Source organism: Macrosteles quadrilineatus, unplaced genomic scaffold (genome assembly GCF_028750875.1).
Source record: "Macrosteles quadrilineatus isolate MER2022 unplaced genomic scaffold, UCM_ALF_1.0 Scaffold_4__1_contigs__length_99947679, whole genome shotgun sequence".
Classification (NCBI taxonomy): Eukaryota; Metazoa; Arthropoda; class Insecta; order Hemiptera; family Cicadellidae; genus Macrosteles; species Macrosteles quadrilineatus.
This window is the reverse complement of record NW_026542597.1, coordinates 27,537,898-27,562,313: the sequence shown is the minus strand read 5'-3', so window position 1 is coordinate 27,562,313 and position 24,416 is coordinate 27,537,898. Positions and strand designations below refer to the sequence as shown.

The window sequence follows — 24,416 nt, the reverse complement described above, 5'->3', positions numbered from 1 at the left end:
TCTTTGGGCATAGTTTCGAACTGAAAATTTGATTTGTTCTGCTTTCATTACCAAACAAATAGCTACCATCCAAACTTTACTAACATCCAATAAATCACCAGTTTCTCGATGAAAAGTGCCATCAGCCAAAAATATTAGTGCAACTGACATTTCTTTTTCAATTTAGAATACTGTAATGGATTTTGCTGTCGGGAAATCCATGCCTTGGAGTGAACGCCTCAAATGACTCATTGACGGCATCTTTGGACACATTTTAATCTATCTTTAAATTCATCAAGTCATAAAAGGGATTTAGTCATGCTAACGAGCTGGTTCTATGCGAGGTAGTGGAGTGATGGTACATAATTGTTAACATAATACAGTATAGATATTTCATAGTCATATTCAATACACACGGCGACCAGTGAGTACAACTCAAGACGGTGATATCACCGCAAACCGTACTCAACGACTGACGGTTTGCTTGATGTTTCCCACGGCAAAAAACTATTTCTGATAATTATGTTGGATAACGATGGTTTAACTGTGGCTGATTAGTTACATTTAATTTCTACGCATAATTTTGTCGTTAAAATTGTAATAACATGGGGTTTATCAGTAAAATATCTTTGTTATGGTACTACTTTGTTACGTGCATAATTTATCTGTCGTTTTAAGTAGTTTTATGATTTTTTTCATGTTTTATGATCCTTTTTACCATTTTTACATATTTTTTAAATATGGTGTTGTGGGTAATGAAACTGTTCGGAATTTAATGAGGAACCATATTTAAACATTAGTTTTTAACAAATAATAAAAATAAAGGAGCTAATTAGATAAAACCGGCATCATGTCACGTTAAACCTGCCTCCTACCAGGTCTGAGTTGGAGACCAAACACCATTGTTCTTTTGGGCCCGAACCATCTCATTTGGGCTCGGACTTGACTCGTGAACCCACCGGGACTAATGATCAGAGCCGGGACTATCTGTAATTGGACTCGTGAACCCAACTTTTAAAACCAGGTTTTATCCCTGCACTAATTGTGTGCCGCCTATCAGTTTGGTCCGCAGCTTATATAGTCTCGAGCTCGTGAACCCGATTTTTTAAGTCGCGGCCCAAATACCGGTTATTTCCGGATTCTGGGCTCGGACTACGATAGTCCCGAGCTCGTGAACCGCCCCTAAATGTTTTGTTCTGGTTAAGAGGACGGTTGGTAGACCTAATGGCTCGACTGGCAACCCTGGTCACAGCCATTAGTAGAGGATGAGTAGGCAACAGTCGTCTGAGCGTGCTTTTATTACATTGTACCTTTTTATTTTGCATGAATCACAATTAATTATACTCTTTAGCCTATAAATTTACTCATTCAGATGGTATTTTTAAATCAGGCTATTATTTATTTTATTGGATTTTTTTGGTCATACCCATGGGATGTAATTGAAGACTATAGGATAGAACTTACAATATCAGTACAGTAATAACCCCTTCCAATGTTTAATGATGTAAGATCCCGTCATTATACTATACTGCTAAGTTTATAAATTTCGTAATTTATTTAGGCCTAATACAAAACATCTGTTTACAGTATTATAAAAGCCCTGATCAACCCTGACCATGATATCTTTTGTCGAACAATGAAGATTTTTCAATCAAGTTCTTTACTACCCTCTCGGTAAATAATTCTTCATCATGATTAGCTTCAGCCTCAGAGTAGTTTTACAATTATATTAAATCATTTGTTTTTAAGATTCTCTGAATATTTATGAATATAAATATTATTTATATTCATATTATTTTTCTATTTTATTTATTTTTCCAACAAATACGTCAGTCACTGATAGCGACTGAGCCTACGCACAGGCTTCCAGCCCATGTAGGCTTATTTCCTTAATGTATATGTTTAACATAGCTTCTCTGAGACCTTACATCATTTGTTGTTATTATTAAGTTTATATGTATTTTTATATTTAATTAGGTATTTTTATCTATGCAATAGCAAGTTGGTTGTCTGTCCACTGGAAGTTATGTTAGGTATAATTTATATTCTGTATTATTTTTGGAAATAAAGTATGTTTGATGATTTGATTTGAATCAGTTTACTGTATAATTCTATGTGCATAACATAATTGGTTGCACTATCGCATAGTTCGAATTTTTAAATTCTGTATTGTTTGTGTTTCTTATTCGGCATATATTGAATAAATATGCATTTGTTCTTTGTTCCTACTACACTTTCGTTGATGGAGAGTTCCTGATTTGGTACAAAGTGTTTTTTGAAACTTGTAGATGATCTAACAACCACATTACTTTTATCCAATAGTCATGTCCAGGCTGACCCCTCTCAACAGCACGGGCCGATGTCAAATGCAAGAAGCTGCTTATGAGTAAAAATCTATTTACCCCCATGGTGTTCGAAAAACATGTTATTTGTTCTGTTTTTCTAGTGTCCCAATATGATTTTATGTTTTTTCTAACAGTCATTCCCATATTGATTAGAATGGCAAAAAACTTTTTCATTTCCTGAATGGAAACATTGGACCATCTTTTGAACCTAGAATGTGGACTCAAATTATCTCTTTTCATCTAATGTTCTTTGAGCATAGGCATTTGTTTCTCTAGTAATGAGATTCCAAAAGGCAGCTGTCAAGAATAGGTACAAATAATTGATAGGGGAAGAATTTTTGGGGGGTAAATCTTTGGGTCCTGTAGCCCTAACTTGAAACTAAGGTCTCGGTCTGACATCTTTCGGAGGTTCGGGGGGATATACTCTAATCCAAGGTTCTATGTTTTGCTATACCGGTATTAGCCTAGGCCTACCTGCATTAGGGTCTTGTTGTTCATTTTCTGTTTCAAGATTTTCGTCAATATCTGACGTCTCTAAATCCTTAAAATCAGGCACATACTCCTCTCCACTCCCTGACGAAAAGTCTAGCAAAGATAGCTCAGAATCTGAAGGACAATTCACATCAATATCACTACCTACATCTTCAGGATCATCAAGCAGTCCTTCAACATTACTTATATCTTCTTCTAGTGCATTACGCATATCACTACTGTCCATTTTTACCTCTAAAAACTACGATAAACGTACAAAATCACACAAGTCACCCATGTAAATAAACCAAGTTGTTTACAATACAAATGTCATCTGTCTGCTACAACTATGATCGGCACAAAAATGAAAAGCGTCTAGACACAGACATCGGGAAAAGCTTAGAATCTGCCAAAAAAACGATACCTAACTCGATCCAGTTCAATCCGATTCAGTCAGTCCCAGAGCCTTCGCCATAAACAGTGTTTGTGAGTCACAAAAGCGACGCATAAAACCACGGCGGGTGTGTTATGAGTCGCTTTTATGACGCATAACACTCGCAGGGTCAATTAGAGACTATTTTATTCATACTATTGGAAGTAGACTATGGGCCGGTGCAAGATGTTTTTTGCTGGACTTCCAAGAGTAATTTTGGTAGCCTTGGATCCACCCCTACTTATTTTGCATTAAAACTTGCGTCTATGTAGATGTACAGATGTCCAAACTAGTTTTAGATTTTTATTTAAGTCATAAAACTCCAGCAAAAAGAAATTTGCAAATAAGTTTTAGTCATACAGTGGCAAAACGAGCCATTTATAATACATGCGTTGCAGGTCTAAAGTGGCTCTTTTACCACCATATAGAGTAAAAAGCCTTTTTAGTCCCTAGGGAGTTAAAGATGCTGTCATTATGAGAGGTTATCTTTAAATGTAAAATACTGTTGTTTTGTAACTTGTAATAATGATGCAATATGACAAAAATATATTTAATCAGACGGGCAAAAGGTGTGCGATTTTACTGACATATACTGACAAATGTTATAAATGAAAGGGTGAAGTGTAGATGTCATGCTTTGTGGGGCATTAGGCTTGGTTTGGGGGAGGCATGCACCATTGCCCTTAGGGGTGGGGGGGGGGGGGGGGGGCTGGGCATCTCTGGAGCATTTTAGTGCTTACATTTAATGCTTTTTAAACACTTTTCGAAGGGAACCTTTTCATTTAAATGTCAGCACCCTTTATACCTTCAACCATGCAAATCTGAAAGTTAGTGATTTACTGGTTCGATCAAAACACTAATACTCTATTCAAAAACTGAAAGAGAACTTTGTAGCCTATGAAAAAATGACTGTTATCTCTTAATAGATGAATCTGTATGTGGCTTATAAAGGCTCTTCTGACTATAGATTGTAATAAAACTTAAGGTAATATCTTTGTTTTCTTTTTCAGATCACAAACTTCAAAAGAGACAATTTGAAATGGGATGTCAACATTTTGCTGACAAATATGACAACTACATCAAATGATCGTATCATTTAATACTCTGTTAATTGCTATATGTCTTAACATCAATGTGAGTTTCATTTTGTTATTAATTTGTTAATTCATATGTAAATTTTAATCGCACCAATACTGTATATGAAGTATGTAATTATGTATTAAATTTAATAATAGTAATCATGGATTTAAACAATCCTCGGGCTGTGCCTGAGGATAAAGGAATGTCTCCACAAAACACTCTTTGGGAAAGAATAAAATTTAATTCGTATGAGATTGATGATGAACAGACAATTCACAGTAACATCGATAATTTGAAAAAATTAGCAAGTACTTGTGGATTTGGTTCCAATACAGAAGCGAGGATTCTTGAAAAAATAATAACTGAGTACAGTAAAAAGTCTGCAGATTTTCTTCAAGTGTTGGAACAAGAGGATAATGTTTCTCTTAAAAGTGTATCTGAACTAATTGAGAAAAATATTAGTAAGTCATCAAAATGTATGGTCACAAATAAAGAAGAAAAACATACTAAAAGTGCTATTTTTCATCAAAAGATTGTTTCCAAAGATGAAATTGACACTCTTATTGATTCTTCTTTAATGGACGGAAATGGCATGACTTTAAATGAAATCAAAATGTGTTTGGAAAGTAAACTTTCGTGCTCTCTAAGCCAAGATGACAAAGATTACATGAAGGAAAAATATGTAGAATCTCTGATGGAACTGTGGCTTGATGAAACTTCTGATAACGCCTCAAGTTTGAGCAATGACCCTCTTGAGCTCCTTGAGAAATTAAGAGGAGCAACATCACTGCAGGATTGTTTTGGTTTTGGAATGGGGCTACCATACAATGATTTAATGATTACATTTTGCAAAGACACAAAATATCTTGATAGTAAAGAAAAACAGGTAGTTATGAAATTCAAATCTGTATTTCTAGCATTTCTATTGCTTCAAGCAACCTATTTGCAGGGGGAGATTACCTTTCAAACAAATTTGATCTTGACTTTGAAAAGATCAAAAGATGTTGAAATTGTAGGTAATATGCTGGACCTAGTCAGTTTTCTTGAATCCAAAGAAGATGAAACAATATGTTTTAAGAAACTTCTTCGGAGGATAATTAGCTGTTCAGCTTTGGAGAGTTCAGACCCGTTAAGAATAGGATCAGAAGCTATTCTCTATCAAGATAAATATTATTTTGTAAAATATATGAGGGATATAATAGTGGACTATTTGAAACCATTTGTAATAGAAGAGAAAACACTTGATGGACGAAAACTCTTGGAAGTAAAGGGAGAACATATTGTAATAGGGAAAGTTCTAGAACACATAGAAAGTCATCCAGGATTTAGAGAGTTGGAGGAAATCAGGTTTGTTAATGCTGGTGTAATTCATATTGATGAAAATTTGAATTCCAAAATTTGGCATGGCAAAAACATTGTTTTACTCACAGAAACTATCATCGTAAGCAAAGAAAGCCAAATTACTTGGGACGTCTCAGGACATGATGCTCATGGCCAAGGTACAGAATTAGCTTGCACAAGTAGTGAGGACAAGGGAGACGGAGTCAGAGGTAGGCCAGGTGAGAGTGGAGGGAATGTTATGATCATATGTGATGAAATAGAAAATGCTCCCTATCTTAAAATAGTATCCAACGGAGGAAAAGGAGGACACGGCCAAGATGGTAGCATTGGTGGCGATGGTGTAGATGGTGATTATATCGGACCAACTGATTTTAGGAAAAACTTTCCTCCAGTGTGCAAGTTCTTAGACAATAGTAAAAGAGAACATCTAGAAGAAACTAGATTACATTTAATTGAGGACCTTCAGACAGTGAAGCTCTCTATTTTTGGAAAACTTGAGTCTCTAAGTAAAAAAGACTTTGATCATGTGTTTCAAGATACCATTACTAAGTTGGAAGATATATACTTTGAAGGAAAAACAAAAACAGGTTGTAAAATATTTTTTTCATTCCACTATGCGCCAATAATGGAATTTAGTCAATCTTTTCTTTTAATCAGAGGAGCGGATGGAGAACCTGGGAAAAAAGGAGGAAAAGGGGGCGAAGGAGGTGAAGGGGGATTTGCTGGTGAAATCCATGTTGTCAGTAAAAACACTACATCATCTGAAACAGGTATAATCATATGTACAGATAATGGTAAAGATGGAAACCATGGTAAATCAGGTTCGGACGGTAAACCAGGTAAATCTGGACTTGATTGTGCTTACATAGATTCAACAAAGCCGAAGCTGCCATTTTTTTCTGAAGTGCATTTTCCCAAATTTTTTTTTACCAATCACTTAGATAACCAGAGGTTGAAAGTTGAGTATAAATCTAACGAAGCACCAGAGAGAATATTTTGTCCTCATAACTCACAATATGGTGAAATAGTTAACACAAAGAAAGAATTTTACAGAACACATACCATGAGTTACGATTGTTGTAACACATTATCAGAGAAAGAGCAGACACATAACCAATATAAAATACAAGGCAACAGAAAGAAAACAATCAATTTTAACAGTATCATAGAACAGTATAAGGACATAACGTCAATGTCACATATTCAAAAAATTGATATTTTTGAGAATGATATCAAGCAAATGTATGATGAAATAATTGAAGAGGAAATGTTGAAAGAAGAAAAAGTCACCCTTGGACAGAGAGTCACAAGATCGCTAAACTTTTCTCTGCAGAACAACAAAAAGGTTAACTGTATATCTTTGCATGGAGTTGATTGGAAAGCTCACAGTTCACCAACTGCTTGTAATGATGTATCTTCCTCAAACAACAAATCCTCCGATTGGCATGATTTATTGAAAGAAAACATTGGTTTGCAAGAACTAAGGACTGTTTTGGACAAAATCAATTTTCAGACAACTTCCCCAGCAAAATCTATTGCAAACAGAAACCCTTTGATTTTAAGAAATAAATATCAGTTAGCAATATTGAATCACCTGGAAAAGTCCCCTGAATTGCACACTTTAACACAAGGCTGTAGAAGTTACAATCAAAAAGTGTTGGGATCGATTGATAATACTCTCACTGTAGTTGACAATAGTGAATCCATCTCCGAGGTTGAAAGTTACTTATGTAGTGATTCACAAAAAAACAGATTAAATATTATTGAAATGTTGGAAAATATCTCCAATGATGGAATATTTTGCATGAAAATATTTAATATTTATCTTAATAATAACTTGGATGACTGTGAGAAATTTTTGTCTGATAAGCATTTAGTGGCTTATACAAAGCATTACAACTGGTTTAAAACCAAAAAAGCTAAAAGCATGCATTCAAAACTATTACCAATTTTGAACCATCTTTCAAATGATGATGGTTTGTACAGACAACTAGTAAAGGCAATTTTTGATCAAAACATATTTTTGGAAATTGACGTGGAACACCAAATTCGTAGCAATTATTTTCTTAACATTTGCTATGAAAAGTATGTTGAAGAAGTCAACAAGCCTTTTGAATGGAAGAGTATTCTGATCACTCAGCAAGCACTCACAGCAAAACTTGTTGAAGGATTCAAAAGTGTTATAAACCATAAAGGGCACACCTCAGCCTTATTCAGAGAAGTTGTGGCACAACTATTCAAAACAAATGTGCTGCTGTATCAAATCAACGAATACAATCAGATGGTATTGACACACAATCATAATCCATCTGCTGATCAAATTGCTCATATTCTAATAAGAGACAACAAATGTTTAAAACTTGAAACTCACGAAGGCATGTGTCAACTAATTGGAACTCTAGAAGAAAAAGGGGAAATCTGCAAAAAAATACAGTTTCATGTTGATTCAGTCATAGAAAAGGCAAAGTATAGAGAATATCTAGATGAATTTCTTTGTGAAAGCCCATTTATACAAAATACTTACAATGGTGTTAGTAAATCCACCATGATTAAAATCAAAATCAACCATATGCTAATGGAGGACGAATACATTGAAATGATTAAAAGTTGTTTCAAGAATGATGAAAAGCAGTTATTAGATAACAGGTTAAAAATGCTCAAACATGATTGTGTCGGCTATCAAAGTTATTTGTATTATATTGCTCTTCGCTTAAAAACTGAAGAAACTAGAATATCAGTTGAAGAGTTGTGTTTCATTATAAACTTTGTTTTGAAATCAATTTTGGAATCACCACTTAACTCAAATATTGTTTCATGGATTCTATCTTCTCAACATCACACAAATTGGATTGTCGAATTCATCCTCCTGAAACTAGAATTGTATTTCAAAAAATCGTTGGAGAATGAATTGAAGAAATCTTGGAGAAAGTGCTTATGTCAGGCCAACAGAGATACATGCATGCTGCTTCTTAGTAAGCTTGACTGTGATCAGAGTTTACAGACCACAGACGACGCTGGTGAGATACTCCTGTTAATCAGCCTTGTGTCTGAGTTTCCAATATCTCTTTCTGAGTTGTGTCTCAGTGATTGGAAATACTACCTTAAAGATGTTTTTTGGATCAGTGAGATTATAAACACAGGGGATTGGTCTGTTGATGAGTTGAAGGAGGCCTCCTTCTACCTATCAACATTGGAGAACAGTTATGGAAAAGAATTGTGCTGTAAGTTTACCAAAGTGGTAAGATCGCATTCAAAAAGCATTAACTCTCAAAATGACAAACTGCAAGTGTTTAACACCCTAAAACTTATGACGAACAAAGAATATCTATTTAATGAGAAACTTCTTGAAATTCTTTCCAAATCTAATATTCATAAATGGGAGGAGATTCTAAGGAAAGAATGTTTTCCTTCTGATAGTGAGCGGAGCCTGTGCCAGTTGAGGAATTTGATTGAAAGTGGTGGCAATACATCCAAACTCATAAGAAGCACTATTGATGAAACTACCCTGAGCGTAGAATCTATTAGGTCAATTTGGGAGTTTTTAAAGGGGAAAATGGAAAAACCATCAGAGTTGAAAAGTTGGATATCCAATCTTCTTGAAATATTAAAAAGAATTATTGTCCAGAGGAAAAATTGCCCTGAAATAGAAGTTAAAATTGATCATATGATAAATCGTATCTTCAAAGAAATGAAGGAACACTTGACAAAATTAAAAGGAAAGGAAAATATTTCTATTATGACATTAGATCAGTTTATTTTGTGTAACCTTGAAAACATTGTTCTAGCAACAATTTGTACTTCAATATATATGTTATATGAAAAGAAGATGTTGAGAAATACTCAACTAATAACAATATTGACATTTCTAAAAACAAATAAAAATGTACTAGGCCAAGTTTCAACAGGTGAAGGAAAATCATTTGTAATCATTGCCGTTGCAATTATGAAAACACTAGTACACGGAAGTAAAGTTGACATAATAACTAGCTCCCATGTGTTGGCCAAGCGGGATGCACACCATTACAAAGCATTGTGCAGCTTATTCAATCTTGATGTTGGCCACAACTGCTCTGAAAATATTGACGAGAGAAAAACTGTATATTCCAAATGCCAAGTAGTGTATGGAGAACTATCGTACTTTCAACGTGACTTCCTTTTGGATCGGGTTTACAACCACAATATTCTTGGAGATAGAACATATGAAACAATTATTGTAGATGAGGTTGATAGTATGCTATTAGATAAAGCGAACAATGTCCTTTATCTTTCTCATGACATTCCAGGCCTAGACAAATTAGAACCACTTTTTGTGTTCATTTGGAAATGTTTAAATATTTCATCCAAACAAGACAAACCTGATGATATTTTCAATGTTGACAATTTGAAGGAAATGATTTTAAATGAGATGTATGGAAAAATCACCATTGAAGATATAAGAAATATCAATAGTATCAAAATCGATGACTTTTGTGCTCATCAAATTTGGACTTCTTTGATAGAAAAAAAAGTGATTGGTACTTGTGGTAAGGTGTTTGTTCAACAATACAATAAGTCATTTGATGGATTGAAGGATTTAAGTGAAAATAAAGCCTGTTGTAGCCATATGGAAGATATAGAATACTTATTGAAAAAGGTCATTCATCGTAAAAGAGAACTCGAAATCCCTTGTTATCTTCAGAATTTTGCTGAGGATCATTTAGACAAATGGATTGATAGTGCTATCACCGCTTTAAATCTTCAAAACAATATTGATTATGTGGTTGATGTTGACAGATCTAATAGCAGCTCAGATCGTAATCCAAATATTATAATTGTTGATCGTGATACAGGCACTGATATGACTAACTCCCAATGGGATGATGGTCTCCACCAGTTTTTGCAGTTAAAGCACGGTTGCAGGTTGTCTCATTTAACATTCAAAGCAGTTTTCATTTCTAATGTCTCTTACTTAAAAATGTATGAAACTCTGCTTGGATTAACTGGAACTCTAGGTTCCATTAGAGAAAGAGAGCTATTAGAAGATGTCTACAATGTTGAATTTGTTACAATACCTACTGCCAAACCCAAAAGATTTAATGAAGAAATTCCCATTCTCTGCAATAGCTTTGCAGAGTGGTCAACTAAAATTGTTGAAAAAGTATACCAAATAGCTGATAAAAGATCAGTTTTGGTTATTTGTCAATCACTAAGTGAAGTGTTCACTTTAAAGAAATGTTTTGAATCCCATCAAAGTAAACTACAAAAAAAAAGACATATTCACACCTATACAAGAGACTACGAACAATTCAGTGTTGAAAACCTAGATGTAGGTCATATTATAATATCGACAAACTTGGCTGGGCGAGGTACAGATATTCAGCTTTCTGATGAATTAATTCAAAATGGAGGTTTACATGTTTGTCTTACTTTTTTACCTAACAACTGCCGTATTGAAGAACAAGCATTTGGTCGAGCAGCAAGAAATGGCCAACCTGGCTCAGGACAGATGATGTTTAAACATTATGTCCAAGGCGGTCTTTTGAAGGTGACAGAATTAAAGAAGGAAAGAGACATGAATGAAATTCTTAGAGTAAGTCATGTCAAGAAATATTATGATACTAAAATCAAACCCGAAGAAGATTTATTTTGCAAGTTTCAAGAAAAATATAAGTTGCTTGTGGAATCCAAACACTGCAAAGAAATCAAAGCTATTCTGTTAATGACTTGTTTAGACGAATGGGCATACTGGCTTGAAAAAAGTACCAATAGCAAAAATGAGATACCTATTAGCGATGTGATGGAAAGAATTTCAAAACTTGCCAATGATGATTTTGATGTTTGGAGCAAACAAGTTCTAGATCCCTTTCAGCTGACTAAACTGGGTTTGTTTCATCTAAATAATGATAATGAAAAGGCAATCAAATTGTTTGAGCGGGTCATTCATACTGAACCTAGGTTTAGTGTAGCGGCTCGTTATTACAACACTTGTGCTAGAACATTAAAAGATGATATTTCCAAAAAAGACTGCAAGGAATTAATAAGTGAATTGAAAGCTGTTCAGAAAGAGTTCAAAAATCTCAGTGAATGTTCATTGTTTTCTGGTACCCTAATTGACTATGTAAAAACTCACAATGAAAGAAATATCATTCAGACTGACTCATTCAAGCAGCAACAGGAAATAGTGAGCAAAACCTATGAGGTTTTTATTTCATCAATCCATAGCATTATAGGATACAATGTTACTCCAGAGGATTTCCAAATAGCCTTAGAGGGTACACATGTAAATGCCAAAGTCGTACCCTCAATTATATTTAGAGACCTGATTGAGAAAGAAGTTATTCTTGAAAAACTGAAAGATGACATAACTGAAAGAGATCTTATTTTCTCATTAGAGTATGGAGTTTGTCCAAGAATGATTTTAAGAATGATTTTAAATAACTGCAATCACACCAGATCAGGAGTCGAGGAATTTTTTTTGAAACAAATGAAGAGATTACATCTGCTGCCATCTAGAGAAATGTTTTGGAAAGAGCTAATATCTGCTGGCCTCTTAGAAAATGAAGAAAAGTATGTCATTGTCAATTGTCCAGAGCTCAATGATTTTGACCCATCACTTGCAGATGAAATACAAAATTTTCAATCAATTGACATCAACACAAGTAGTTCAGGTAAAATCAGTTTATACTCCAAAGAAGAACTAGGCCTATATCTGAAGAAAGATGGTCATGAAGTTAAAAACTTAATGTTTAATAAAGACATCCTGAAGAGACACTTAGGACCAACAAAATACAAGTTTTTGAAACAGGAAAATGTCTTCCTTTTCAATAAACAGGCTTCTTTTTCAAAAATAAATATGGAAACCGTAAAAATGAACCACTTTGATAGTGTTACACTGGATGATTTTCTAAAAATAGGAATACCAAAAGAAACAGCTTTATCTATCATTGGAAGCTTGATCAATGAAAATGTCATTAGTAAAAAAAATGATAATGACCCACTGCAGTATGAATTGCTTGTAAATTGGGAAGGAATTAATAACATCGAGCTTAAATCTCACAAGTATTTCTTATCTGATGTTAAGGCTGTACTTGAACATTGTTTTTCCTTTAGAATAGCGATTCAAAAGCTTATATTCGTTAAACCTGATTGTGAAGGAAACTACAACAATCTAGTGCTACCCTTGCAAGTCAAACTATATAAAAGATTTTGGTTAGATTTGCTAGAACAAGAGATCATTGAGAAAAGAATAAACCATGAAAAAAATTATTCTGAAACTCTTGAAGCTTTGTATTCTTCATCAATGGATAAGGCAGGATTTATCAAGATATTTTCAAAGTTCTATGACAAAGAAAAAAGTGAACGAATTGTTGATGAATTAATTGAAAAACATTGGCTAAAAAAAACTATTGGACGTAGTAAGCGTCAATTATATGTCATTAACAACAAAATTGAGGAAGAAACTACAAAAAATGAAAAACTACTAGCCCAACTCTCTAAAAACACAAGTGATTCCAAAACAATTGAACAAACTATCAATAACCACAAAATTGAGAAAGAAACTAAACAAGTTGACCAACTAGCCAACCTCTCTAAAAACATAAGTGATTCCAAAACAATTAAACAAATCCTTTTGATTCATCTTGTGTTCTCTAAAAATGTAAATATGATAAAATCTAACATTGAAGATTTGGCTGGCGAAATTCACCAGGTTACAACACCCAAATTCTCACTCAAGTCCTTAGAGATAATATTGAAAGAACATAGTATTCCAACAAGTGAAATAAACATGTTTACCATGAATGGGTTCAACCAGGTAATTAATTTAGAAGAGAAGAAATATACAAAGATGATGAAAATTGGCGTATTTTACGTAACAGCCTTAGGACTTGCAGAAATAGCAGCAGGAGTATGCTTAGAGGTGATGGGTTCTCCTTTTGGACTTATACTATTAGCCCAAGGTATCGATGATATAATTTTTGCTTCAGGTTGTTTTTTTTCTGGTCATTTCTCATGGAAAGATTATCGCTCACAGAAGATCGTAAGTCTTGTCACTTCAGCTATTTCATGCTATGCTTTAGTCAGATCCGCATTTGCTAAAAAAACTGTGGGAATGTCAGCAGGGACAATGAAAGATAAATTGGTGCAAGGTTTATCAAAAGTGAAAAGCTCTGTTAAGAGTATTTTTAGTTCTGAAGGTATGAAACAAGTTGCTGAGACTGAAGTAACTGCTTTTGGAGTATGGAAACGAGTTTTGTTTTATTGTGCTGAAGGTGTCGCTCGTGGGGCTAAAGACCACCTGATGGTTCATATGCACTCCCAGATAGTAAGTCTAGGCACAGACTTATCCAAACAAGTGCATGAAGATATGGAACGTACTATTATTAATCACCAAGTTTTTGAAACTGCAACAGAACTGTGTAAAAAAGGGCAAACGACAAACATAATCAATGTTGTTAACAAGGTATGTCAGGATAATGAAATGAAGGTTAAGAAATCTTTGGAATCTATTCAACTAGGCAAGATTTTTATCTTAATTGAGAGATTTAGTTCTAAAACTTTTAAAAGGAAATCTTTTGATCTTGATAGCCTAGATGCTACTCTAAAGCTTTTACAAAATTTATTCAATTTTGTTAGAAGTTTAAAAATATACCTAACAGAAATATTAGGGTTAGTTACGAACGTCTTAAACGATATGCAGAGAGAATTAGTTAAATCATTAAACATGGCAAAAAATTATCGAGAGCAACAAGAAATTGGCCGACATGAATTAGACTCACTTCAACTTAAAGTCTTGGAGAAGATAAGCGGTGGCATAAATGGTGTGTTTGCCACACACATCACAACAAATATTGTATCACCAATCCTGAGGTGTGTTGAAACATGTGTAGAGAAAGGTATGTCCCAAGTCATAACCAAAGGGAGACGTTCTTACCTAACTGATAAAGAAATGGTGAAGTGGAATAGTTCTAAAAAAACATGTGTCAGTAAAAAAAGTAAGGCAAATGCTGTAACGAAACATAAACGTTTTTCACGTGAGTCCGATGAAATTACCTGTGAGTTGTTCAAAATGAGGCAGAACAGAAAAGCTCTTGCTTCAATGATACCACAAAATGCTGCAGTGAAAACTGATTGCTTGGACATATTTTGCAAAATAATTCCTGTTGCTCTAAAACAAGAACATTTGAGTGTTCCAGCTCTCAGTGTCGAAGTAGAAAATCATAACACAAAAAATGTTTATCATATTGGAGATGTAACAGATAAAACTCCAACAGTAAAATTCAATCCAAATGCTGACTTAAGTTCTAACTTGTGGAGTAACAGGATTTTACTTAAAGACTTTTTCATCTTTTTGAATAAATCTTTTATGAAACATTACCCTGAATACAGCCTTGTTGCACAAAAACTGCAGGAGATTGTTGTCAAGAAAATGGAAGAATATTTGAATAGACAGTCTGACACTCCGTTTGATGAAGATCAGTTTGTCAGTGAAGAAAGGATGCTGCAAGATTTGTTTTTCTTCGAAATCAATCAAATCAACACAGAATGTGAGAGAAAGAACCCTTATCAGCATGCCCAGTTTGGTGGCGGATGGACTTTCAGTCCATCTGTGGATGTTGATTTGCGAGAAAAAGAGAAGATCATAAATGTAGATAGTTTACAGAGTTACGTCAATAATGCATTTGAAAGAGCCTTAACAAAGGTAAATATGCATATTCACAGGATTCAAAGCAAATTGTCCTATTTTAACTTGGCTCTTGACGATTTTGCTATCACAAAACATCAGATAGCGCCTCCACCTCCTGATATGTCTGAAGTGTTGAACTGTTATGCAATCCAATATGAACTTGTCGTTCCAGTTTTGTTAGAAAATGTTAATAGACTTGTCGATTTTAACATTATACTTCATCTTGAAAATGTTAGGATGAAACACAAGTCAGAACTTAAATCCCCACTTGGACCACACATACGCTATGAAATCAACCCTGCTAGAGAAATGAAGTTCTTAAATAAAGGTTTAAAGGGGCATATTCTTTTGCACAGTGATTGCATTGTTAATAGCTATAGCTTAACAGACTGTCATGTGGCTGGGGAACTGATTGTGTCGTCAGCACTTCTACCACCTGTATCAATAGACGAATGTGAAAATTCAGTTGAGAAAGAGGCAAATGTTACAAGTGAAATGACTACGACATTTACATCACCAATAGCGAATAAACGTGAAACTTCAATTGAGAAAGAGGCCAATGTGACAAGTGAAATGACTATGACATTTACATCACCAATAGCAAATAAACGTGAAACTTCAATTGAGAAAGAGGCCAATGTGACAGTTGAAATGGCTATGACATCTCCATCACCATCAGTAGCAAATGAAAGTGGAATCGTAAGTAACAGAGGTGCACCAAACACATGTGATGCTGTAATAATTGGAGATTCTTTATTCAAATATATAGAGCAATATGTTAAACTGCCAAAATGTGATTTTAAGATTTGTCCGTATATTGAAGCTCACCGCTTTGTGGAGGAAATCATCCCTTTTATAAAAAATTACCAAAGTCTTAAATGTGTCGTAATTTTTCTGGGTAATGACGCAGTGAAAGATACATCCGAGCACCAGTCACCAGAACCAGTTGTCACTTGTTTAGATGATTTGGTTCATCTTCTGCAAAAGAATATCAGAAATACAGAAATTATTGTCTGCACCATGACCTTTGTGAAACAACCAGCTGATAGGTTTTTTCAGAAAATTAGTGAAGCAAACAGAATGTTAATAGATTTCTGTGAACAGAAAAATGTTGTACTATTTGATTCCAACAAAATCATATGTCCTCGGGATTTGTTACGAGATGGAATCCACCTGAACAGGTCAGGCTATTACAAACTAGGCAAGCATATCTCCGAGTTATGTTTGGAAATTATCAATTCTAAATAACTCACTGAAGGAGACAAAGCTCACTCATCTATTTTGGCACAACATGGCAATTAGAACACTCCATACCTTTATCATTTGGATTGCAACCAATAACCGACTCATGAGTAATTTTTTAAAGCATCTAAAAATTAAAAAGACAATATTTACTTTAAGACTGTGAACATAAAAAATCTGGATAATATTTAAATTAACTATCTCAGAGCCGGTTTCTCCAAAGTGGTTTAAACTTTAGAAACAGTTTAATTGGCTGATAGGTTTTTTTCCATTGTTCTTTGGAAGTTTAACCTGAAGCAAAAGTTAAACCATAATTACCAGCTGGTTTAAACCGCATAGTAAGGTTTAACTCACTCTGTCTGCACTAAAATACAACATAACCCCAAATTCCACTGTTGAGCATTGACTAAATACAGTATAATGATCTATTAAAGAGGTTTTAACTAATATTGTCATATATTACATATGAGTAGATTCTGGTGTTGTATTTATTTATTTCTTGGATTCATTTTACCTATTTATTTTCAATTTATCATTAAATTTTAAGGTAGAACTTAGTAATAATAAGTAATAAGTATATTAATGCAGTCGTCTTCGTCATCAGACTGAATTTTAAGTACCGATCTTCATTTAAGCTCGAGAACCTATCCATTCCATTCCATTCAATCCAAGAACAACTTTTCTCCGTTACTTTTGAAAAATAACTGTTATTATAACCAGGCATTGACTCATAGCCTCTAAAGGAAACTTTTCTATAGACTTTCCCACACCATAAAACACTATGTGGTGTCGTATCCACTTATTTCTTTTGTAAATAATATGCCACCTTGGATTTCATTTATAGATTGTATACCAGTCGTCCGTACTTAAATGATAGGGTTATTCTGTCCAACTTTTGGTTTACACATTACACAATTACAATAGTTTAACCTAACTAGCAGTGCCTCTCACTAGTCTCACTATTGCTAAGAAAATAAATAACAAAACCTCTAAATTTGCATTAGCCAGATGAAATAAATGCGAAAATACTAGATCAGGGCAGCCAACAATCTTTTTCCATGGTTTAACTTAAACTTCAGGCCAAAATGTATAGAGAAATTGATTGATGGTTTAACTTTAAACCCATTTAAGTTAAACGCTACTTGGAGAAACCGGGCCTTAGACAATAATCTGTTAAAATTTAATAATCATTCACTTCAAGTACCGTATATCAATTTATATTTTTGTCAGTGCCTTATTCAAATGTTTACCACATTTGACTTTGTATATATAGTAAGTAGGTAGACAATATAATACATTTTCAAACATATTTTGTACGTCAATTGTTTTTGCGATTAAATTTATTTTGTTATATAATGTATAGCTAGCATGGTAAAAGATATTCATTTATGTTTTTGTAAGTGCCTTATTTAAATGCTTACCACATTTGACTTGTACAGTAGTAAGACAAGGTACAAGTTTGTGATCAGATAAGTTAGTGATTTTTTGTTCTTAATTTGTTTGTACAATGAATTAAAAATCTTCTATAATGTATAGCTAATCTGCTTGAATAACGGAAGATGAGCAACTGAAGAAACGCTTTGAAAAAAGAATTTGCATTTATACAAAGTATTTTAATAAACATTTAACATTTTTCTAAGTTTCAAAGATTGTTTGATTCTTTTCTAGACCTGTTTCAGGCCAGTATTGACTTATTCTGCAGCCTCATTCAACAAACTGTTCAACAAACAAAATGCAGTTTAGCAGGATCATTGTAAAAACCATAGCTACCAAGGTCTATAAACACTTGCAAAGTGAATTTTGTCAGTACGCCATGAATCTCTTCAATTCTCATAAATGAGGCATCATTCTATTTTGAAGATTTTTTACCACTACACCAGAAAAAAAAATTACTCAAAAAAACTAGGGGTGACTTGTACGATTTTGCACGAAAAAGATTCTGTCTGCTTGTATGAATGATTATATTCAGCTGAAATTTACTGCTTAGTACCATAGACAAATAGAATATAATATAGACTGTCAAAGGAAGGTTCGAAAATACAAATATTTTAAATACAATGATTCCAAAATTGAATAATCCAATATATGAAACAATAACAAAATTGAGAAAATATTAATGAAAATAAGTACAACACATCATAAATTAATCAATGAAAACAAAATTATGTTACAAGTTAGAAATTTGAAAATGGCCTTAGAGCCGAAACTATAGTCAGTAAATATTTTAATAAATAATTATTTTACTTGGGTACTAAGTTTATTAATGTTTAATCTTTTTATATATATATACGTCCGTGAACTTGAGTAATTTTTGTCCGATTTTGATGAAATTTAGTTTAAAGGTGTAAAGCGGGATAAACTTGAATGAGTTCGCGAACCAGCACGATCGGACCATGGGAACGGGGGTTTTATGGGGTAAAAATTGGTTTTTCTCACTTTTGACCCTCAAAACACAAAATTTCCCGATTTCTCTTTAGACCTTTTTAAAGAGCTTAAAAAAACAAATAATTTTGTATGTAAAAGTATTTTTGTTTGATTGTTAGTAACGGAGAAAATTAAAAAAAATTGTAAATTTAAAATTCCCATGTTATTCTTATGGATAATATTGTCAAATGTTGTACTTTGCTTGTTTATGGATATATTTTGATCAAACTTGGCAAATTTATTTATTTTGTACTAAGCTATCAATATTTTACTCAAAAACACACTTTATTAGTTTCCTTGTAGCAGCAAACCTAGGTACTCGTTAAACCTAATGTTATTAAAATATATTAAACTGAAAATCAATTCAGACAAATGGAAATTCACTTAGTCGGCAGGTTTGCTGTGGCGGGGGTATTTTGATTTTTTTTTGTTTTTTTAATGTACTGGCGGCCACTTTTCTTGAAGAGGGTATTAAAAAGCTGGTGCAGAGATAAAGCAAATGTCTCAATCTCTTTGGTGATTATGTCAAAAAGTAACCATAAATGGACCAAACTTTTTGTAAATGTTTTATATGAACTTGTCTTTTGTTTATAGCCTATCGGAACTTGAAAAAAAAACAACCCTCGTATTTAATGTTTACTACAAATACCGGGATTTATCTTTGTTATATATTTTCTTATTGTCTTATTATTCAAAATTAGCCTAATTAATAAAATAGTGACAACATTACAGTTAAAATTCAACAACAGGTAATGGAATTGAAAGGCAAACAAAAGAGTCTTACGAAATACGAATTATTGGCCTAGCACTGAAAGGGTTAATACTTATGAAGTCAAACGAGGTGAAGCCCATGGGTAACAGCTAGTATTTGTAACAGTCTTTACTTTGGACTTGCATTCAATTTTCATTAGTTATATTTATCTCTTGTCTTATAATGCATTTATCAATAATGCATTTTATACTTTGAATGACTTTTTTAACAGTAGTGCTAAGTTAGTTTGAGCTTTGAGATGACATTGTACTTACTCATCATTAATTTATGACTATTCTCTATGTACATATTCGTATATTTATGGAGAAATAAAACTCTTTCGTTCTTTCTTTTCTTGAGTTAACATCTTGAAGTTGTCAGGTGTAAGACCTGACTTTAAGGCTATCACTTTCTCACTCTAGTAGGAGATCACTTTCTTTAAGGCTTAAAAAAAAACTTCATCAGGGAACTGCAATTGCTGAGCACAATCATTGCTAATAACTGAACCTATACATACATAGTAAACCTTTTCTTAACCCTAATACCTTTTTGAGTACCTTATTGTTTATTTCGGAATGATACTTGATTAGTGGACTATGAACAGCGCTTTTGCAGATGTCTTTGTTATTATTGTTTTGAGTTTCTCTTGATGATCCAGTCCTAAAATAATAAAAATAACACAGATGCTGATTATTTGCAGCTACTGGATTGGATGTCATTGACTAAGGTCTACAGGAAGGAAGCAAAATCTTTTATAAATTATAGCGTAATAAAATTCCGCGTTAGATCATCTCCCACGTACGTCAATTACGTGGCACAACCAAGTGAAAATATAACAATTGGCGATATGTGGAAGATTGCATAGGTCATTATCAAATCCTTTAAACATAGGTACCTACAGTGTCCTGCTTTTCTTAGTCACCAAGATTCAAGTTCAGTTCTCAGTTTTCCCGGGTTGGATAGACCCCCAAATACCATACAAATTTTCTTCAAAAAGATTTTATTTCCTTTTCAATTTCTCTATCTATTTGTCACACTGTCTTAGCGAGTAAGATTTCTTAAGTTTAAAAAGAAAATTTAAGAGAGGTATTCCGATTCTCATCTTTAAAAACCAAACAAATCGTATGTTGACTTTTAACTTTTCACTCATATTTGTGTTAAAATACGCCAAGTTGCAATTTATGTTTTAAAAGCAGTTAAATTTGGTTGTAGTGTAAATGCAAATGAAACAGCTTGGTGATCTGAATTTTAAATATGAAAATTACACAATCAAATAAACAAGTCTTTTTATACGTTTCTTTAGGGTTTTATGGCTTAAACCGAGCCAGTTTGCAAATCTGCACACAGACAGTTTTTTGATGGGGTAAGTCTTAAAACAAACAAGCCTAATAGGGGATCAACTTTTCATGTAGCGTATTAAACATAAAGATAGATATCTCATTTTGCATTTAATTTCTACTTAAAATATTAAGTTAATATTCCATAAGATGATTTGTTTATAGAGCTTAGACGATATAAAAAGCATATAGGGAGCGATTACACCCTATAAAATTATTATGAAGTTGCTAGTAGTAGCCTTGATCCCATCATCTGATAAATACGAGTATTGTACAAAAATGTACTAAATGAAGGAAGAGACAAAACTACAATGAATAATTTATAAGTAATTTAATTAACAAATATATATATATACACAAGGGATGTACATTGTACACAGTAGAAATCAGATGATAGTTTTACAAATTACAAAATTAGGTGCAATGACATACACTGAACACCAACTGGAACTAACACCTTTGTTAAAGTAATGAAATTGTGAATACAACACTTTTGTTCCCTATTACTATTCTATGTAGTTGACATCTATATTTTACTATGTATTTAAAACCTAACTATAGTAGGATAAAATATCTGAAAACCTTCTTAAGGGTCGCACCATTCGCATACTATGTGCTTCAGTTTTGTAAAAAAAAAATAACATAAGCGTTTTATATACACAACTTAAGATAAATAATTTAATTGTATACGTTCAACGGTATCTTATTTTAAATCATAACTAAGCCAAAACCACAGCCTTTTCCTGTAAGAGCTGAAACAATTCATACTTGAAGGTGAATGTGTCATGATATTTATATTTCTTATCTGAAACAAACATAAGATATCACTGTTATTACAATAAAATTAATTAATACAATACAAATCTTGACATAGTGAGGAATTTATTTCTCCTAGTTGAGAAGACTACTTTAAGGTTATCTTTGGGCCAGTAGTACAGTCCGAACACTTGTAATGACGGCAAGACTGAAAATGTTTAGGCAGACTGATAAATTTTATATTTTTCAAAGTTGAACCATATCTTATCCTAACTGATATCACCATGTTTCCTACGCGTCAGAGTTGATTTTAGGTAAGGTAGGACTAATCAATTTTTTTTTCTTACTGACGTCTTTTAATAAAAGATTTGAGATATTCTTGCTTATTTATTATTATTTTTGTATTTAACTAGTCATCTGTTATAAACTAGTAGGTATTTAATAATGTTACAGAATCAGTTTAAATAGTCGAACGTGCATTTCCTGTTATGTATATGAACAAGAAGAGAAATCCCGTCTCGTCTCGTCTCAAACTAAAAATCCAATCTCATCCATCCCTATATTGTAGCCATTATAAAAGGCTTGTAGTTCATTGGAACAGGTTCATGAATGTCCTGGGGGGATTATGTTGTAAAGTAGGAAACATGGTTTTTATGAAAATAATGATTTAATCTCTGAAAAAATGTTTCTCCAACTATTCAATAAATACCTTAAGATTCACTGGATCCTGAAGGTTTATCATCGGTTATTTCTGTTATTACAACACCGGGTTTCGGTTGTCTAGATGGTTGTCTAGATTCTTGATAGTCTGAAAAACAACAATGAACATTATGAAAAAGTGAAGAACAAGTAATGAATAAACAGTGTTCACACCAAGGAAAATATGTCCATACAGAGTTCAACTTGATCAAATGAATAGAACACATTTGTTGAGTTTGCATTGGCACACACAGAATTTTTCAGTATGTTGTCTAATTTCATCAGAAATCTGTGAGGTCAATCAAGTAGTGCTCTATACTCAATTCCATGTCCACTGTGCAGTACATTTCTTAAAGGTTGTCATGTTTTCATAATGGAACAGTGTGTTTTATCATGCAGATTGTGTCAACTCTCTGAACCTCATGAAGGCACTAAAGTATATGTTGCTTAATAATGTAATTGTTCTTTTTATAGATTGGTATTTTGAATTCAAGATTTCAATTTCATTTTGATGTTATCCTAATCAGTATATTATTAAGTGTAATAAAAATAGTAAGGAACATTAGATGGTTCCTGATGTTTTTAGGATGACTAGTGTTGCTGGGTCTACAATTTGAAATACATGGCTACTGCACACAGTGATTGTGGATAGATAGATGCATAAACTTCTTGGTGACTTGTATGGTAGAAGTAGATACTTTGTTGTTAAAGCTTTAGCCAGTTTTAGAATAAATATTAACGTAGTTTAACTGAGCTAACATCAGAGTGCGCTTTTGTCAATTACCAATGTGGAATACACCAGCTTTTAAACAATGTCAAAATGATAGACAACTTTTTGTAAACTATAGCATCTTTTGCCACATCAATAATTGTCCTAACAAAAACTAGTGTGTATAATTATACAGGCTGTTTTTAAAAGAATGGCGGGATTTTAAATGATAATTGCTTGGGTACTATTCAAGGTAACTAAACGTTTTATACGTCAAATTGAAGCTTAAATAACTTAAGTTTTGTTTCCCTTGTAGCAAGGGAGGAAACTTTGTCCTTGGCATGCGCAAAACAGGTGCGCGGTGCTAGGCCGCTATTGCAACTCATACGCTTGACGCCAGTCGCCAGTACGACATTTAAGGCACAACAGAAGGCACAAATTTTAATCTGTGGTTCGCAGAGTATATCTCCATTGCTAAATTACACTAAATTTAAATCTACTTGATGATAAAGAAACATGAAGCTGGTTTAATGAGTTTTGGGGCACCATAGTGTTTTGAAAAGACATTCACCCGGCCAGCTAAAAACAAGCGATCACTTAGTCGAAGAAATCCGACAATTCTGCATCAGAAACCCGAAAAATTCCATTGCCCGACGAAGTTTTCAGCTGAACAAAACTAAGTTGGTCACTTTATGATGTTATCTGTAAATGATGTTATCTGTAAAAGATAGAGACTTTGTGCCTAAAAAGATTCAGTTAAGACATCAGATAAACCCGTCAACCGCCTTAAGCGTACATACTTTGCCAGTTTTACGCTCATATAAGATTGATGAAAATCTTAATTTTATTAAATCATTCCGAATCGTATCAAAATATGAGGAAAAAACTTTGTTCCTTTTCCTTCAATTTGACGTTTAAATTGTTAATTATCTTGAATAGTTCCCAAGAAATGACCGTTTAAAATCCCGGCATTCTTTTAAAAATACCCTGTATTTCAGTCTCTATAAGTAGCTTATTCAACTAAGGGAATAGTCAACGTACTTTGCTTCATCCTCTGCAGTTGAGCTCCTTGACTGAGCGTCTGAGCCAGGAGACCTTTGGATTGTTGGGATTTCTGTTGCTGTAACTGCTGCTGCAGTCTAGCCATGTTTGCCTGTTGCTGCATTCTACGACACAAAACATCCA

The 24,416-nt window shown here is 33.4% G+C and overlaps 2 protein-coding genes across 6 annotated transcripts in view; one reads left to right on the top strand and one right to left on the bottom strand.

The window, feature by feature from the left end:
* LOC128991312 (uncharacterized) overlaps positions 1 to 18,202 on the top strand; it is a 32,373-nt gene extending 14,171 nt beyond the window's left edge. For 2 of the 3 annotated variants that reach the window (XM_054414113.1, XM_054414112.1), the window contains exon 3: positions 4,239 to 18,202. In XM_054414113.1, the coding sequence (XP_054270088.1) occupies positions 4,469 to 16,561 (12,093 nt within the window). In that variant the 5' untranslated portion in view covers positions 4,239 to 4,468 and the 3' untranslated portion in view covers positions 16,562 to 18,202. Of the gene's footprint in view, positions 1 to 1,582; positions 1,654 to 4,238 lie in introns of those variants that run through there. The other variant, XM_054414114.1, reaches the window with a different exon arrangement.
* A 3,181-nt stretch (positions 18,203 to 21,383) lies between these two features.
* Positions 21,384 to 24,416, bottom strand: part of LOC128991313 (transcriptional regulator ATRX homolog) — a 94,554-nt gene continuing 91,521 nt past the window's right edge. For all 3 annotated transcript variants that reach the window (XM_054414115.1, XM_054414117.1, XM_054414116.1), the window contains exons 37-39: positions 24,273 to 24,397; positions 22,533 to 22,631; positions 21,384 to 21,872 (exon numbers count right to left, since the gene is read on the bottom strand). In XM_054414115.1, coding sequence (XP_054270090.1) covers positions 22,534 to 22,631; positions 24,273 to 24,397 — 223 coding nt within the window. In that variant the 3' untranslated portion in view covers positions 21,384 to 21,872; position 22,533. The remainder of the gene's footprint in view (positions 21,873 to 22,532; positions 22,632 to 24,272; positions 24,398 to 24,416) is intronic.